The sequence below is a fragment of the Pan troglodytes genome, chromosome 1 (assembly GCF_028858775.2).
Source record: "Pan troglodytes isolate AG18354 chromosome 1, NHGRI_mPanTro3-v2.0_pri, whole genome shotgun sequence".
In the NCBI taxonomy this organism is placed as follows: Eukaryota; Metazoa; Chordata; class Mammalia; order Primates; family Hominidae; genus Pan; species Pan troglodytes.
The window spans coordinates 119,704,572-119,721,951 of record NC_072398.2 but is presented as its reverse complement, the minus strand read 5'-3'; the positions used below and the strand labels follow the sequence as shown (position 1 = coordinate 119,721,951).

The 17,380-nt window shown below is 39.8% G+C and overlaps 1 protein-coding gene across 6 annotated transcripts; it reads left to right on the top strand.

The window, feature by feature from the left end:
- The first annotated feature begins 2,265 nt into the window (after nt 1–2,265).
- C1H1orf162 (chromosome 1 C1orf162 homolog) lies at nt 2,266–14,857 on the top strand. Of its 6 annotated transcripts, none has more exons than XM_063803773.1 (7): nt 2,266–4,594; nt 10,301–10,376; nt 12,363–12,410; nt 13,143–13,212; nt 13,679–13,773; nt 14,071–14,120; nt 14,328–14,857. In XM_063803773.1, exons 3-7 carry the CDS (start codon nt 12,374–12,376, stop codon nt 14,466–14,468), a joined length of 393 nt encoding a protein of 130 aa, XP_063659843.1. In that variant the 5' UTR covers nt 2,266–4,594; nt 10,301–10,376; nt 12,363–12,373; the 3' UTR covers nt 14,469–14,857. The 6 variants fall into 6 exon arrangements, with proteins under 6 accessions (XP_063659843.1, XP_016787593.1, XP_063659858.1 ...); XM_016932104.4 differs by having other exon boundaries at nt 13,996–14,120; XM_063803788.1 differs by having other exon boundaries at nt 13,738–13,773; nt 14,328–14,473.
- Nucleotides 14,858–17,380: the final 2,523 nt, after the last annotated feature.

Here is a 17,380-nt window from a genome sequence, read left to right as displayed (position 1 = left end):
AGATGTAGGAGAGTGTGACATTTTAAAAACTCTTAAGTTTGAGTGAAATATAAATATTTAATAAATTATATTAATGGGTTTTTTTAGTTTGTTTTTTTTTCTTTGAGACGGAGTCTCGCTCTGTTGCCCAGGCTGGAGTGCAGTGGTGCCATCTCTGCTCACTGCAAGCTCCTCCTCCCGGGTTCACGCCATTCTCCTGCCTCAGCCTCCCAAGTAGCTGGGACTACAGGTGCTTGCCACCATGCCTGGCTAATTTTTTGTGTTTTTAGTAGGGATGGGGTTTCATCGTGTTTGCCAGGATGGTCTCAATCACCTGACCTCGTGATCCGCCCACCTCAGCTTCCCAAAGGGTTTTTTGGGTTTTTTTGTTTTTGTTTGGTTGAATGGTAGGGACAGAAGAAGATTACATGGGGTTAAAAGGATTGAACAGCAATGAAGAAATTGACTTAAATATAGAATAATTTCCAGAACATTTCTCACCCCAGTAACTAGAGGGAACCAAAGGTTGGCTCAGGGGAATGTTGTTTTAAGATAAGAGGCTTGAATGAAGAAAAAGTCAATGGAAGAAGAGGATGAAAAGAAAACAGTGAAGGAGGATACACATAGTAAAATCCCTAAGTGAGAGAATAATATTCAGATGACAGGAATTAACAGAAGGTAAACATCTTCCATTGAAACTAGAAAGATAAAGATGGACCTTGAAAGAATGAAGTTTTTCAGTGGGGGAACAGGAAGCTCATTCAACAATCGTTTATATAAAAAAAAATTACCATGTGTCATGCTTACTGCTAGAAATTAAGACAATATGTCATCTCATCTCCACAGACTTTACAGTCTAGCAATCTAGACATAGAGTAGTATAAGGGTTGCCATTGTTAAAACTGTAGGGTGATAGGGGCACATATAAGTAAACTTAATCTAGTGTAGGAGATTATGAAAGCCCTTCTGGAGCAAGTAATATTTAAATTGGTATCTGTAGAAAAGAGAGATCATCAAACAGAGGAAATATTAATACCTTGTGCAAAGCGCCTGAGATAGGAAAGAACATGGCACCTTGAAAACCCTAGAAATGAATGACTGGAGCACAGAGAGGGGAAGAGAGGGTGTGAGAGATAATGCTGGAGAAGTGGATCATCCAGATTATGCACGTTTATGGCCTTTTTGACCATACTAAAGAATTCTATGTTGTTTTTTTTTTTAAATAATGGAAAACCAGTTTTTTTTTTTTTAAGAGACTTTATGCAAGGTAAGTATGGATAATGTATTAAAAGAGTTGCCAGCAAACTTTTCCTCTTTAGGGCCAGATTGTAATGGTTCAGACTCTGACGGCCACATACAGTCTGTGCTACATAATTGTCTTTATGTTTTGTTGTGTTTTCTTTTTACAACTGTTTGACCCCCGTAAAACTGTAGAAAATAGTAAGAGTAGGTGGCGGGAGCATCTAGGAAGCTATCAGAGTAGTCTAAGGAGGACCTGATATGGCTTGGGAGAGAATGGCCATAATGAGAAAGAAGAGACTTGCCATAAGATTTTAAGAGTCTGAATTGACAAAGCTTGCTTGTAGATAGGAGGAGAGGAGGATGTGAGATTGAGGAAAGCATGTAAATTGCCTCGTGGGATTCTGGCTGTGTGGTACTGTTAATTAAGATACAAAATAGAGGAGAAGAAGCAGGTTTTAAGGGGGAAGCTACTGCATTCAGTTTTATTGTTGAATGTAAGTTGACGATTAGATGGTTCTTTGGCAACATGAGGAAATGAGCTTCAGATCTGGTAAAAGTAATGGCCAAAAAAATAAAGTAGGGCATCGTTAGCATATAGATAGTAAGTCCAGGGAATGGCTGAGGTAACATAGGAAAATTGTATGGAGTAAGAAGAGAGGGCTGTCTCAGCCAGATTGGATGGAGGAAATCAAGCAGGCAAAGGAGACTGGTGAGAAAGGGCCAATTTCAATTATCATTTTTTTGACCTATGATTTACTTAAAAGTATGTTTTTGAAATTTCTAAACATATTTGCTCTTTTAGTTCTTTTTATTGTTGATTTCTAACTTAATTACAGGCTGGTCAGAGAATGTGGTCCGTATGATATCAACTTGAAATGATTGAGAGTCACTTTCAGCCTGAAACAGGTGTCAGCAAACTATAACCTGTGAGCTAAATCTGGCCTGCCACCTAGTTTTGTACAGCCTGGAAGCTAAGCATGATTTTTACATTTTAAATATTATACATAAAAATTATACAAAATTCAAATTTCAGTGTTCATAAATAAAGTTTTATTAGAACATAGCTACACTCATTCATTTACATATTGTCTGCGGCTTCTTTGTTACCATGTTGGCAGAGCTGAGTACTAGCAACAGAGACCATATGCTCCACAAAGCCCAAAATATTTACTATCTGCCCTTCACACAGAAAAAGTTTACCTGCCCCTGGCTTCCAACGTGTTCAATTTTTAATGTTTTAGGTGTTCTTGAAAAAAATCTGTACTCTCCAGATAACATATGCAGGGTTTTATATATGTTTATTAGATTAATCTTACTGACTGTATTACACAAATTTATATACTTACAACATTTTGTCTGCTTAATCTACCAAATACTGAGAAATGTAAACTAAATTTCCTACTTTGGCAGTGGATCTGTTAAGTTTGTATTTTTTGTTTGTTTGTTTTGGGGCTTTTTTTATAGTTCTGTCAATTTTACTTTATAAATTTATAGTTTAGGTAACTAGAAGCAAATAAGTTTAGAATTGTTATCTCTTCTCACTGAGTTAAGCTTTTATCAGCATGTAATGATGATCTCTTTTTTTAACGAATAGTGTCTACGTTAAGGTATATTTTGCCTGATATGAATATACCAGCTATCTTGTTAACATTTTCCTGGTGTAACTTTTCATCCTTTTTTCAACCTTTATGGCTGTTTAAGTTCTAGATACATATTTTCAAACAGTATATAGCAGATTTTTTATTCAATCTGGCAATCTTTGACTTTTAACTAAAGAGTATAGTCCATTTTCATTTATCGTAATTAGCAATTGCTGTTCTATTCTGATTCATTCCCACTAATATATTTTATATTTTCTGTTTTGTGGCCTATTCTGGTTTTTGCTATTCATTGTTTTGGATTGACTAATTTAATTCCAATTGTTTTTTTCTCTAATAGTTTGAGTTACTCTATTTCTGTTATAATGATCACTCTAGAAATTTTAATATTTTAATCTCTCTTTTATGTTTTATATTGTTGTCTGTGTTATATTTCTTGTCCACTATTTTTCTCTTCAAATGTTTTAAACTTGTTATTTATCCCCACTATTGAATTTCTATCTTAGTCCATTTATGCTTCTATGACAGAGTACCTGAGACTGGATAATTTATAAAGAAAATACAATTAATTTTTCACAATTCTGGGAGCTGGAAAGCCCAAGATCAAGGTGGCAGCCAGATTGGTATCTGGTGAGGACTGCTCTCTGCTTCTGAGATGGCACCTTGCTTCTATACCTTCTGGTGGGAAGGCATACTGTGTCCTCACATGGCAGAAGGGACAGAAGGGCAAGAGAGGACTCTTTTCAACCTTAAGCCATTTTGTAAGGATGCTAAATCCATTCAGGGGACAAGGTCCTCATGACTTAATCATCTACCAAAAGGCTTTCCCTCTCAAAACCATCATAGTGCGATTAAGTTGCAACATGAATTTTGAAGGGGACACATCCAAACACAGCAATTTCTAATTTCAATGATAGGTTTAATATCTTTACATTCTACTTATTTCTTTGCAAATTTGCCTGATTATTTTAGTACTTTTTTGTTCCTTCATTACACTTTCAATATCCACTTTATTTACTTAAAAATATTAAGCATACTTTTGTTTTGGATCTGATCATTCTTATACCTACAGCCTTTGCAGGTCTCTGTCTCTAACATTTGTGGTTTGTTATTTCTGCTGTCTCTTTCATGATGGCTTGATTACTTTTTGTGTTTTTGTGATTTGTCTTGTTGTTAGCTTATATTTATTGGAAATGTGTCTGTGGAAGTCTTTGACACCTGGTCGAAGAGGCATTCTTCTACAGATAACTTGCATTTTCTTCTCCCAGCGTCCAACTTAAACAACCAATTTAAACTTGGAATTTTGAGGTCCACAGACAGTACAAAGTCTGGCCTAAAACCTCCTAAAGTTAGGTTTGTGGTTAGGAATGTCCAAGGAAAGCGTATTTTGTTTTGTTTTTCTTTTTGTCCCCTTCTATCCAGAGCCAAGCTTGAGATAAGCAAGTATGACAGGCAGAATTCTACAATGCCCCATGATCTCTGCTCCCTTGTGTTACTGCAAGTATAATCCTCCCTCCCCTGAATGTGGGTGGAATCTATGACTTGCATCTAATCAACAGAATATGGCAAAGGTGACAGGCTGTCACTTCCATCATGACATTACGTTATATACAACTTTGTCTTAACAGGCTGGAGAGACTCTTCCGTGGCATTCAAACTGCCATGTTGTGAACTGCCTGTGGAGAGAACCACAAAGCAGGGAACTGTAGACAGCCTCTAGGACCTGCAAACAGACTCCAGCTGACAACCAGTAAGAAGCCAGGGCCCTCAGTCATGTAAGTCACAAGGAAATGAGTTCATCCAACAACCAGAGGGAATTTGGAAGTATATCTTCTCCTAGTCAAGCCTCTGATAAGAACACAACCCCAGCCAATACCTGGATTACAGCCTGGTGAGACCTTGAAGCAGAGAACCTTGATAAAACATGTCCAAGCTTTTAACCCATAGAAGCTATAAGATAAATGTGTATTGTTTTAAGCCTCTAAATGTGTGATATGTTAGGCAGCAATAGAAAACTAATACAGCAAAGGTCTCCACCATCTCCATCTGTGGCATGGATTTTTTTTTCCTCGTTCACCCACCAGGGGTCCCTTTTCAGAGGGTACAATCCAAATCGCCACGTTTGTGCAGGCTCTAGACTTGGTTTCCTAACCTTGCACACATGGCCTTTAAACCCAACCTTCAGGTCACCAAAAATTGGTAGCTATATCCAGAGCAAACACCCATTTCAGGTCTCAATCAACTTTCTTTCTTATTTCCCACATCTACTTTAGCCATGTGCTTCTAAATTATGGTGTTTAAAATATTTTATCCAACAAGTGTTATGTTTTTTAACAAGAGGATTTCCTTACATACCTAATCTGCTATACACCTGGGAATTTCCATTACTCATCAGCCCATTGAAGGTAAATTTCCTACTACTACCAAACCCCAGGCTACTTAAGCAAAAGAGATTATGATCTCTTAATTGCCAAATCCAGTCAACTCTTTCCAGTCCTCATGTTAATTGGCCTCTCTCTTTCAGCAGCATTTGGCACAGGTGGCCACAGCTTTTCCTTCCTTTCTTTCCTCCTCTGGCTCCTAATCACATATGTTTATGCTATTTCTGCTGTCACCATTTCTTCTCAATTTCCTTAGCTGACTCTACTTTTTCTGCCTCCCTCTTAAATCTTGGTGCTCCTCAGAGTTCTATCCTAGGAATTTTATTCTCATTCTGTAATACATACTGTACGTGGATTACCTTATCCATTCCCATGGCTTCTACTATCATGAGTATGCTGGTGACTTCCTAATCTATACCTCAAATTGTATTTGGAAAGATAGATTAGGTTCAGTGAGATGAGACAATAGCTGGGATCATAGGTGTGTGACATTGCACGTGTCAGGTGCAATGATCCCAGCTATTAGGGAGGCTGAAGTGAGAGGACAGCTTGAGCTCAGGAGTTCAAGACCAGCTTGGGCAACATAGTAAGACCTGTCTTAAAAAAAAAAGAAAAGAAAAGAAAAGAAAAGATCTACCCAAAATCTCAGTAGCTCAATATGGAAAAGTTTACTTTTTGCTCATATAGAGTCTACTGCGGGTCCAAGTGACTCCGCAGAGAAACTGTCCTCCATATGTTGACTCAGTGATCCAGGGTTAGAACTCTTACCTTCACCTTCCCATCATAAAATCTCCATTGTTGTGGGAGGGGGTCAGAGCAGGTTTTGCATTAGCAATTAAATGCTTTGGCTAAATGAGACATGCATCACTTCATTCACTACCCACTGGCCAGAACTTGTCACATGACATTACCCAACCACAAGGAAGGCTCCACACAAGAAGGAGAGGAGAACTGGTTATTGGTGAGAACTAGTACTGTCTACCACACAAATCTAGATCTCTTTTGTGAGCCCCAGATCTGTGCATCCAACTGCTCTCTCAACATCTTTACCTAAATGTTCCACAGGCACCCCAAACCCAATGTGTCCAAAATTAAACTCATTATTTTTTCCCAATCCTATAACCCCTTATTTTATATTATCAACGTTAGTTGATGGATACAACGCAGGAAACCTAGTTATTGCCACATCCCCTCTCTCTCTTACTTTCCTCTCACACCTAATAAATGACTAGACTCATCACCTATCTGCTCTACCTCTTCCCCATGGCCATTGCCGCTATTCAGATCATCCTAGTTTCTCACTTGGAACTCTGCAACACCAAAGGATTCTTCACCCACTGTCTGGCACCTCACCAGTCCCCCCTACACTCTGTTGCCTAAACCCAAATGTGCTTGTGTTAGTCCTCTTCAGCAGTCTTTCCATTGCCTATACGGGTAGAATATGTTTAGGGCCCGCCATTACCTGGTTTTATCTATCCTCTCCAGCCTTTCCTCTTCCATTACCCACCCTTATCCTATCCTCATTCCCCATAGCACCACCTATGGTGAAATACTTGCATTTCCCTAAACTCAACCATCGTGCCAAAGCATGCCCTTGTTTACCCTGTCCCTCTACCTGGAATACACTTCCTCCCTCGCTCTGCCTAGAAAATTATTCATCTTTCAAGGTGCAACTCACACATTGTCTCCTCTATGAGGCTTTTCTTGACACCTATCCTCCCTCCTTATCGTGTAGCCTGACCTCTTTGTTCATTGCATCTCACTCTATCCTGTACAGATGTCTCACATCTACAATATTTCATTATGCTTATTTATGTGACTGGCCAGTCTGGAACATGCTTTTGTAGATGAATGAAGATATCTGTCTCTCTGCAACGGACAGATCCTGCAAGTCAAGAACTGTTGTCTTACTCATTATTGAACCTCCAGAGCTTGACAGGGTGTTTGCATAGGTGCTAACTAAATGTCTGATTAATTAGTTAATCCTCCCTCTAAGTCTTGAAATACCGCTGTTTCCTTCTGTGGCTCCTCTTCCTCCTTCTTGCCCTTTGGTTGTGTCTTTGATCATTGTCTAATCTTTTATCCCCCCTTGTTTTTGCTGCCACCTTCCTAAATATCTCCCAAATCCATATATATCTCTTCATCTCTAGTGCTACCATCCTAGTCCACATTACTATTACCCTCCTCAACTGTATCACTGCAGTAATCTCTCAGCCGGTCTATTCATATCTATTCTGGCTAACTTCCAATCTGTTTGCTCCAGTTTTAGTGATTGTTCCGTAATGCAAACCTGATCATGTCACCCTTGCTTAAATATCTTTAGTACAGATAAACCCACTTCTCTTAAAGACAAAAGTTGTGATGGACTGGCCCCTTCCTGCCTATTCAACCTCATTCTCATCATGCTCCACCCTCTGCCCACAACCCAGTGCCACCTCACATACTTCCTCTTTCAGCTTTTGTCAAACTAGTCTTTTTTTTTTGCCCTTCAACTTCCTACCTTCCTTCTGGCACAGGATTTTTAAATGTTCTGTTCCCTCTGAACTTTCCCTTCCTCTTGTTCTAGTGGAACTGCAACTCACATTTCAGATTTCAGCTTAAGTGTTGGGTCATTTTGTTATGTTTTTTGGCTCTAGGAAGGCTTCCCTGGTCCTCTTCCCCTCTGTTGTAGGCATCCATGGCACAGGGTCCTGATCCTTCACAGCACACTTAACAATCACAATTTACCATTTCTTTGTGTGGTAAGGGCCTCCTTTACTAGTCTGAAAGTTCCATGAAGGCAGCCCCTCACGCTCGTCATAATATCCTTAAAGCTTAGAATGGTACACAGCACATAGTAAATGTTCAATAAATGTTTTGGAGTAAGTGAATGAAGAAATGAATTATCTCAGCAACTGAGGTTCAAAAACTTGAAGTAATCATTGACTCGTCCTACTGTTTTATTCCCCATATCCAGGTCCCAAGTTATATGTCCTCCAATTTTATGATCCCTGTGGTTTCAGCCTATACCCTTACTACACAATACCCAGAATATCACCATACCATCTAGCTTCTTTGTCTCTACCCACAAGTTATCTTATATGATATGGTACAATCTGTCATAAAGGCTATGTTTATCATGTTATATCTCAATCAAAAATATTTAGTGTTTATTTTTTAAATATTTCAAATATATCTTGCTTGGACTTAAAGCTCCCCACCATCTGGCTGCAATCCATCTAAGTCAACTATTTTTCATCTCCCACCCTCTCCAAATGCCCCTCCCTATTTATTTATTTATTTATTTAAGCACTCTGTCACTCAGGCTAATAGTGCAATGGCATGATCGTGACTCACTGTAGCCTGAAACTCCTGGGCGCAAAGGATCCTCCTGCCTCAGCCCCCCAAAGTGCTGGATTACAGGCATCAACCACCACACCCAGCCAAAATGTTCCACTCTTGAACTGTGCTAATATCCCAGAAGTACATCACTTGAATTTCAGCAACCAACCCTGGGCCTAGGGCACCCCTCCCACAGCCCTTTCTCCCTCCATCCATCCAAAGCCTATCCGCGCTCAAGGTTTACCTGAATACTTCCTTGCCTGATTTCTCCAGCTCTGCCAGCTGTGAGTTACTCTTCTCCACGTGGAAACCTCTTCCCCAGACTCTGTGCCTGGCTAGCTCCTTCTCATCTTCGAGTTCTCTAAGTGGAAATGTGCACTCCTTAGAGAAGCCTTCCCCAGTCCTCCATCTTCTCTGAAGACATTCTCCCAGTGTATTCTGTCTAGCTAGCACTCTTTTTTTTTCCCTCAAGGCCCTTAATACAATGTGTCATTGACTTATCATTTACTTGTTTTTCATTTCTCTTCTCAATTATGTGGTAGAGTCTGTGAGGCAAGGAACTGTTCTGCTTTGCTCTCCGAAAAACCTGTAATAATCTGGTCAGTTATTAAACCTATATAACCTGGTCAGGCACAGTGGCTCACGTCTGTAATTCCAGCACTTTGCGAGGCCAAGGCAGGCGGATCACCTGAGGTCAGGAGTTCAAGACCATCCTGACCAATATGGTGAAACCCGTCTCTACTAAAAATACAAAATTAGCCGGGCATGGTTGCGCATGCCTGTAATCCCAGCTACTTGGGAGGCTGAGGCAGGAGAATTGCTTGAGCCCAGGAGGTGGAGATTGCAGTGAGCCAAGGTTGCAACATTGCACTCTAGCCTGGGCAACAAGCATGAAATTCTGCCTCAAAAAAAAAAAAAGAAAGAAAAAAAAGAAAAAAAAACCTATAATACTAGCTCACTGTATGGCCTATAGCATTTACTTAATGAGTATATTTATTAATATTATTTTACAAATAAATATTTATAAAGAAATGATTCGCCTTCCCTTTGAAGGGATCTTAACACTCTTAACACATTTGAAGTCTGCACAGCTAGTACTTAACTCTTAGCACTGTTTGCTCTTCATTTTTCATTATCAGCCTCATCTCCCTGGTTAGAAGAGATGAGATTATAAGGTTTTTGATGACAATGTCATACTGATGCAACCTCCACAGTAAATCTGGCACAGTGGTTAAAGTAAACACTTAATAAATATTTAATTAGCAAGAAACCTGTCTTGCCTCCTTATGTTCTGTCATTCATGTGTCAGACACAAAGAAAAGGTACAAAAGAAAGATTAAAAAATCATAATGTTGGGCTGGGCATGGTGACTCAGGCCTGTAATCCCAGCACTTTGGGAGGCCGAGGCGGGCGGATCACGAGGTCAGGAGATCAAGACCATCCTGGCTAACACGGTGAAACCCCGTCTCTACTAAACAAAATACAAAAAATTAGCCGGGCGTGGTGGCGGGCGCCTGTAGTCCCAGCTACTCGGGAAACTGAGGCAGGAGAATGGCGTGAACCCAGGAGGCGGAGCTTGCAGTGAGCCGAGATCGCGCCACTGCACTCCAGCCTGGGCCACAGAGCGAGACTCCGTCTCAAAAAATAAAATAAATAAATCATAATGTTGACCTCAAAGAGGAAGCCTACCCTTGAGTTTAGTAAGATCTTTGCTACACGCAATGTGATGCTGGCAGTGGCAGGGGCAGTAATCTTTATTTCGTCATTTTTGAAACATAGAAGCCGTAACGGAAGCAAGTGAAATGCTCAGTCTTAGACGACTGCGTCGTGCTATGACCGGACTTTTTCTTGAAAGGTAAATGCATTTACCACATGCTTTTAATCTAGATTAAATAATCACTCACCAAAAGAAAGTGTCGTCTAATTGTTAGTGGTTTCTATCACTTGTTTTCTTTGGTGCAGGAAGGGTTGTATTTGAATGGTTCTATTAAGTTGATGGATTTTACGCTATCAGTAAGATTCTCCAGTGCTGGATGAAACGTGAAAAAGTATATATAGCACCGCTTCTATTTTAATTTATGCTTCTGCCAACTGTTTGGGTTGTGCTGAAAGGGAAATATATTTCCTGCTTTTCTTGGCCTGGATTTGTGAGTAGCTATTTCCCTGTGGTATTGTGCGATGATTTTGTCCATTTATGTGAAAGTTAGGGTGGGGTGGCCTAATGTTTTCACAGCGGCTATGGTAACATTTTTGTAAATTCAGAACTGCTACTGTGAATTTCAGGATTTTACAGAAACCTATGATCCTATCTTCTTCCACCTCTCCAGTGGCAAAGCCTAGTGTAAGCTCATACTCTGTTTAGCACCAGCATATATTTCAATATTTTAAAAATATTATGTCAGTATTTTATGATGGTCTGCAAAGAGCACCACTGACTTACAAGTTAGAAAAGGAGCAAAAAGTGTGAGAAAAATTACCACTGCCGATTCTGCTGCGGACTGTGGGCCTCCTATTCTCATGGCTCAGATTCCTCAACACATTTTCCCGTTGGCCCTTTTCTTATCTGACATTGCATGATCTAAAAATGTTTGGTGAATTGTAAGGTACTTGGTAATGTTGTTGTTGCTGCTATTGTAACAGGTACAGGGCGATGAGGTGTCCTTCTCCCAACCCTCCCACAGGTCCAAGGACTTGGAAGTTAACTTTTGAGAGCTGAACAATAAAACAATAAATAATTGATGACATTTGTTTAAAGAAATGACCTTAAAATATAGAAGAAATAACAAAGCCAAAACATTTTCCCATGAGTTTGCCTAAATACAAAGTAAAATTTTAGCCTCCTAAAAAAAAAAATCAGGGATGCATACAATGTTTTATGCACAAAAATATCTCTTTCATTGTTATTGATTTAAATAAAAATGGAAACAATTCTATCAGTAAGTGGGGAATTTGTTAAGCAAGTTATAATACATAGCTATAATGGAAAGACCTATCACCACTAAAAATGTTATAAAAAGTTTTTAGTGACATAGAAGAATGTGTATGGTAAAATGCTGAGTGTAAAAGGAAGATATAACCTCTTATAAAAAGAAATATCTCAAGTAGCTTTTTAAAAAATGCATGGAAGTCTGACTAAAAGGAAAGACACTAAAAACATTAATGAGTAGTAGGAGTTTGGGTGATTTCACTTTCCTGCCTTTAGATATTTTATACATTTTGATATAAAGCCTAAACAAGAATATTGGCAAACTTGAGAAGATAATACGTGAACAGATTAGAAGTGTCTAATGAGGTCTAGAGTAAGGGTCTCCAAGAGCAAGTTTGTCAAAGTTTATGTAGCAATGCCAGGGAAGAGTAAGATTGATACATCAGACCCAGTTGGCAGTCATTATAAAAATCATCCATTCATCTTCTCTCATACTTACTTCAGTTCAGTGCTTACCAAGCAAATTTATGATTTTCATTGGCATTCTTATATGTTCCCCTGATAGGCAAAATTCACTGATTGCACCAACATGTACCTTATGTTATTTCGGCTTATACATCAGTCTCCTGTGAGTTGGTTGGTGGGAATCAGTTCTGGAGAAATCAGTCATTTCTTGGTGCCCTGATAAGATCAAATTTCTGGACCTGCAAACCTGAAGGCTGGCTGCTGAGCTGCAGAAACAACACCAGAATTGTTAACCACTGATGAGTGATCTGTGACCACTGATGGCACTAGAACACCCACAAATTGCCTCTCATTGTTACTACTCTTATATGACAATCACAGTCTCAGAGCTGGCCCTTAAGCCGGCTCTCCCTTCCAAGCTTTCTAAGAGATACCTTGTTTTATTCTCAGGGGATGACAGCATGGGAGGAAATGGCTCCACATGTAAACCCGACACTGGTGAGTTTACGACAGGAATAATTACCTGCCAAACGTCTGAGTTAAAATAACTAGAAATTGTGCTGAAGGGCTGTAATGGAAAGGCACTAGCTAGTGCATTTCTGAAATTGGAAGAATCCAATTTTACCAGGACACAGAATCTAATGCCAGGAGGGGTGAAAGGGGGAACCACAGAGACCTGCCTGGCCCTCCAAATCTGAGTAAAGGGTGTCTCTGCTCAATATCAAACTAGGTGGGTCCTGCTCCCCTATTTGTGGTGTAGGCATTGGGAAAACCACTGTGGCTGTTTTTGGCTAGGCACTGCTAATAGCTGCTCTGCAAAAAGGGCAAACATAAAAGGGCAGCAGTTTCAAGGTCAAATTCCCCAAGGACTTTGGGAAGCATTTGTTGTTTCTCCCTAGCTGGGAGATGCTTTCCTTAGGCCAGAGGGAGCATATCTCTTCAGGAGTTCCTATTAAAATCTTTGAGGAGGGCAACATATGAGATTTTTTTTTTTAATCAAAGGAACACTAGGCTTGTATTTCATGTATGTAGTTGATTTTTAAGTTCTATTTTTCATTTAAAAGTACTTGGAATCTAAAAAACAATGTTCTCTCATTTTTGTAAGAACTGCAGCCCCATCCTTAATTTCCACTGGTTGCTTGGGTAGAATGGGGCACCTGGGGACACTTAAGCTGGAAGGGTATCATGAAAAGTGACAGATACACTAATTCCTTTTGTGTTTTCTTGTAGAAAGACAAGGCACTCTCTCCACAGCAGCCCCAACAACTAGCCCTGCACCCTGTCTCTCTAACCACCACAAGTAAATGAGCATTCTCCTATCTGTTTCATCTTGTACCACGTGGGATTTGATGTTGTGTTGACAGCCTCGGCTTGGGGATTTGGGCAGGGAGACTGGGGAGAAAGGACTAGAAACAGTAAAAGAATAAAGTCAGTTTGTGATCTCAGGAGTATGGCTCTTAATTTGGCATCCCCTAAGCTTCAAGAGATCCATGGATCCCCTAAGCTTATAGGTAAAATTTGCTGGGTGGGGAATTATGAACATTGTGTGGGTTGAGGGAGGGGGAGAGGAAGAGGCCACAGCTTCCTCTGAGGCCTCAAATGGATGTGAAACTCAAAAGCAAAAGCTGAAAACCACTGGGTGAAAGTTCATTAATCAGTGTGAAAACCATTTCAGGAGTCCATCCATAGGCAGGAAAGGTTTCACTCTTTAGGAAAGGCCTTCAAAAGCCCAACAGTTTATCCCCTGCCTTTCTTTGCCAAAACAGTAAAAAACATTTAATCCTTGCCTTTTGTGCTGGGGTTCTACTGACACTGCTGCTGATAGCCTTTATCTTCCTCATCATAAAGAGCTACAGAAAATGTAAGTGGTCTCCAAGGGATAGAACAGCCCTTCTCTCTCTGCCATTGATACTAGAATTAGCTATGAGTGAGTAATGGGAGGAGGTAGGGGAGGGTGCAGTGTGATAAAACCTGCTTAGCCCACCCTGTCTGCAGACTGAACATTCAAATCCCTTCATTTTTCTTCCGCCCTGCCCCCCACCCACCTGCCAACACCTCCTCCCCACCCCACCCTTCACCCAAGATCGAAGGGAGAGGCTTCCCATTTCCCCAGGCCCATTGCTGAGATGGGTCCCTCTTCTTTCTGGCACCATGGCAGATCACTCCAAGCCCCAGGCCCCAGATCCTCACTCAGATCCTCCAGCCAAGGTAAGATGACCACACTGTTTTGGGGACACTGAAGGGCTACCGTCATTGGAATTCCCCTCCATACTCTTCATTATCTGCTAGAATGGTGGTATTGATTTCCAGACACTGGGCAAGTGATTCTTTGACCAAAGTGCTCAGGTTGCTTCTAAAGAGCAACCTTTTGCTCCAGACTGGACTCACTCATTCCTCCTTTTTCTCCCTCTGCAGCTTTCATCCATCCCAGGGGAATCACTTACCTATGCCAGCACAACTTTCAAACTCTCAGAAGAAAAGAGCAATCACTTGGCTGAGAACCATTCTGCAGACTTTGACCCCATTGTCTATGCTCAAATTAAAGTAACAAACTAACTCAGCTTTTCCAATGAGGCTTGAATCCATTTCCTCTCATCTCAGCCCTATCTTCACACATCACTTTCACTTTTTTACAAATTTTGGACCACCACCTGTGTGAAACTGCAGTCGGAGTTGTTTAGATGTGATCTGGCAATGCTATCCAGCATCTTTGGAGACCAATGGTCAGTCTTTTCCTGGCCAGAGGAAAGACTGATGGCCCTCCCACTTGAACTGACAGCCTGTGAGCCCCTTGGGAGCATAGACTGCCTTCCTTGGACCCTTCCAAAGTGTGTGGTACGGAGCTCAGTGCACAGAGTATTCACCCAGCATCATGAATCAACTTGGGAGGAGTCAACCAAATGAACAATCTACCAAAAATTTCAAATAAAGTCAAACCCCCCACAGTGCTGCCTCCATCTTTATTATTTGTTTGTCTGTTCCTGCCACCTTCTCCAAAGGTCAAGATTAAAAGTCCAGAGCTCATTCACAGCCAAAAACACCACCAAAGGTGATGGCACTTGGAAACAAGCTCAGATTTGATTGGGGTGCAGGTACCAAACTCTGCCACTAACTAGCAGCATTCATTTAGGCAAACTTGTTAAACTTTTCAAGCCTGAAGTCTTTCATCTTGAAAACAGAGATAACACTTACCACTAATATTTAGTGTGAAGATTAAATGAAATATCTTATACATAAACATTCTATACATCCAAGAGCTCTACACAAACACAAGGTCCCTACTGTATAAAGCACTATGCAAATGGAGATTTCTACCTCCATCCTATAGCATAAGAGGTATGCATAACAACATTATATGAGAACCAAAGATAAAGATTAAACATTAATTCCCCCAAAATCCCAATGAATAATCACATATAAAAATCCCATTAAAAATATCATCAGATGAGTTCCCAAAGGTGAACTACAACAAAATATCAATAAGATTATTTTTCACCGGGCAGGCTTACTCTAAATTTCCTATGTAAACCATAAACAAGACAGCAAATCCAGAAAAATGTATAAAAATAAATAATTAAAGTTATATGGGAAGGCTAGCCCTAGTAGCTAACTAAAAGTACTTGTTTTATTAAGCATCACTAATTAAAGCAATATGTTAATGGTACCTGAATAAATAAATCAATTGAATAGAATTTAAAGACCAGAAATACATCAAAATATATAAGGAAATTTAGAGTATGATGAAGATGGCATATGAAATCATTTGGGAGAAATTGGTTTATTCAATAAGTGGTAGTAAGATAACTAGATAACCATGTAAATGAAAATAAAGTAGGATCCATATTTCACTTCTTATATGAAAATAAATCCCAGACGTGAAAAATTTAACAGTAAAAAAATCATAAAAGCACTAGAAGAAAATATGGGAGAATTTTTAAAAATATTTTTGTAGAGCATGCCTTTGAATGTATGTCACAAATCCCAGAAACCAGAAAAGATTAACTTGACTTCTAAAGTACAATTAAAAGTCCAAAGTACCATTAAAAAGTCAAAAGGCAAATGACAAGCTTAGAAAACACTTGCAAAGCATCTTATAGACATATAAAGATCATTTGTAAATCAACAGGGGAAAAAATGAACAACTCAATAGAAAGGACAAGGGATAGGGGTGGGCAATTTGTAGGAAAGAATATATAAATGGCTCAAATATATGAAAAGATACTCGACTTCACTCATAATAAGGGAAATAATGATTACAACTAAAATTACATAATTTTTTCTATCAGTAAGACTGGCAAAATTCAAAAAGTTTGCTACCTGTGTGGGCAAGACTTGGGGGGAACCAAGACACACATACACTACTGGTGGGAGAGCACGTTGGTACAGCTACCACAGAAGACCATTTGGCAATAGCCAACAACATTCTAAATTCTTTTCTAAGAATTTATAAATAATCCTATTTCTAAGGATTTAGCCTACTCAAATACATGGAAAATTGCCTGCGTAACTTGAACTGCAGCAGTAATCAAATTGGCTAGAACTTACTGAGGCTTATTACACTTTTAGTACGATTCTAAGTGCGTGGCATGTATTCGTGGAATCCTCACAGAACACTGTGAGGTTACAATTATTACTCATTTTAGATACAGAAATGGAGGCACAGAGAGGTTAAGTAACTTGCCCAAGTTCACATTGCTAGTAGTAGTGGCACCGGAACTCAACCCTGGGTAGGCTGGCTCCAGAGTTTGCATGTTTATACATTATGCTCAATTCTCTGAAACAGCAAAAGATCGAGAAAATCTTCATTGTACATGGAGAGGAGACTGGTTCATTGAGTGCAATGTAGCCATTAAAAAGAATGAGGCAGCTCTATATGTTCTAATAAAAACAGATATCTATGATATATTGCAAGCTGTTGAACAGAATTATGAATATGCTCTACTCACATGTAGTAGAGTATATGTGTATCTATATATTTAGTATACCTCTGGAAGAAAACACAATGAATGGTCTTGGTGATGGCCTCTGGGGAGGGGAAATTGCTACCTGTGGGACTGAGGATCCCTAAACATATAGATATAAATAAGAGGACTGAGCAGACAGAAACCAAAACATCATCTTTATTATGAACATGGTCAACATTGGAGAATAGAGCTTATACTACAGCTGCAAAGAAGTTCAGAATACTGAACTCCACTACTGAGTTATAAGCTGCACCAGAGCAAGCCCACCCGTCCCAACAAGCAATGCAGTTGTTCAACCTTCCCCTAAGGAGTTGCAGAAGAGCTCATGTGCTCTTTCAAATCTGCACCCAAAAGAGTAAAAGAGGAAGAGGAAGAAAGAAAGTATGTATGCCCAGTTCCTATTCCCAGTCTGCCATGTCAGACAGCCCCCTCTACCTCCCATGGTGGGGGGGTCACTGAGGAGTGTTGCCTTAATGGAGCTCAGTCTACACCAAAGGAAGCAGG

Coding starts and splice junctions, on each gene's coding strand:
- C1H1orf162 (XM_016932104.4), top strand. CDS start 12,374: ATGGGAGGAAATGGCTCCACATGTAAACCCGACACTG. Junction 13,213..13,678: donor TGTCTCTCTAACCACCACAA/GTAAATGAGCAT, acceptor TTGCCAAAACAG/TAAAAAACATTTAATCCTTG. Junction 14,121..14,327: donor ACTCAGATCCTCCAGCCAAG/GTAAGATGACCA, acceptor CTCCCTCTGCAG/CTTTCATCCATCCCAGGGGA.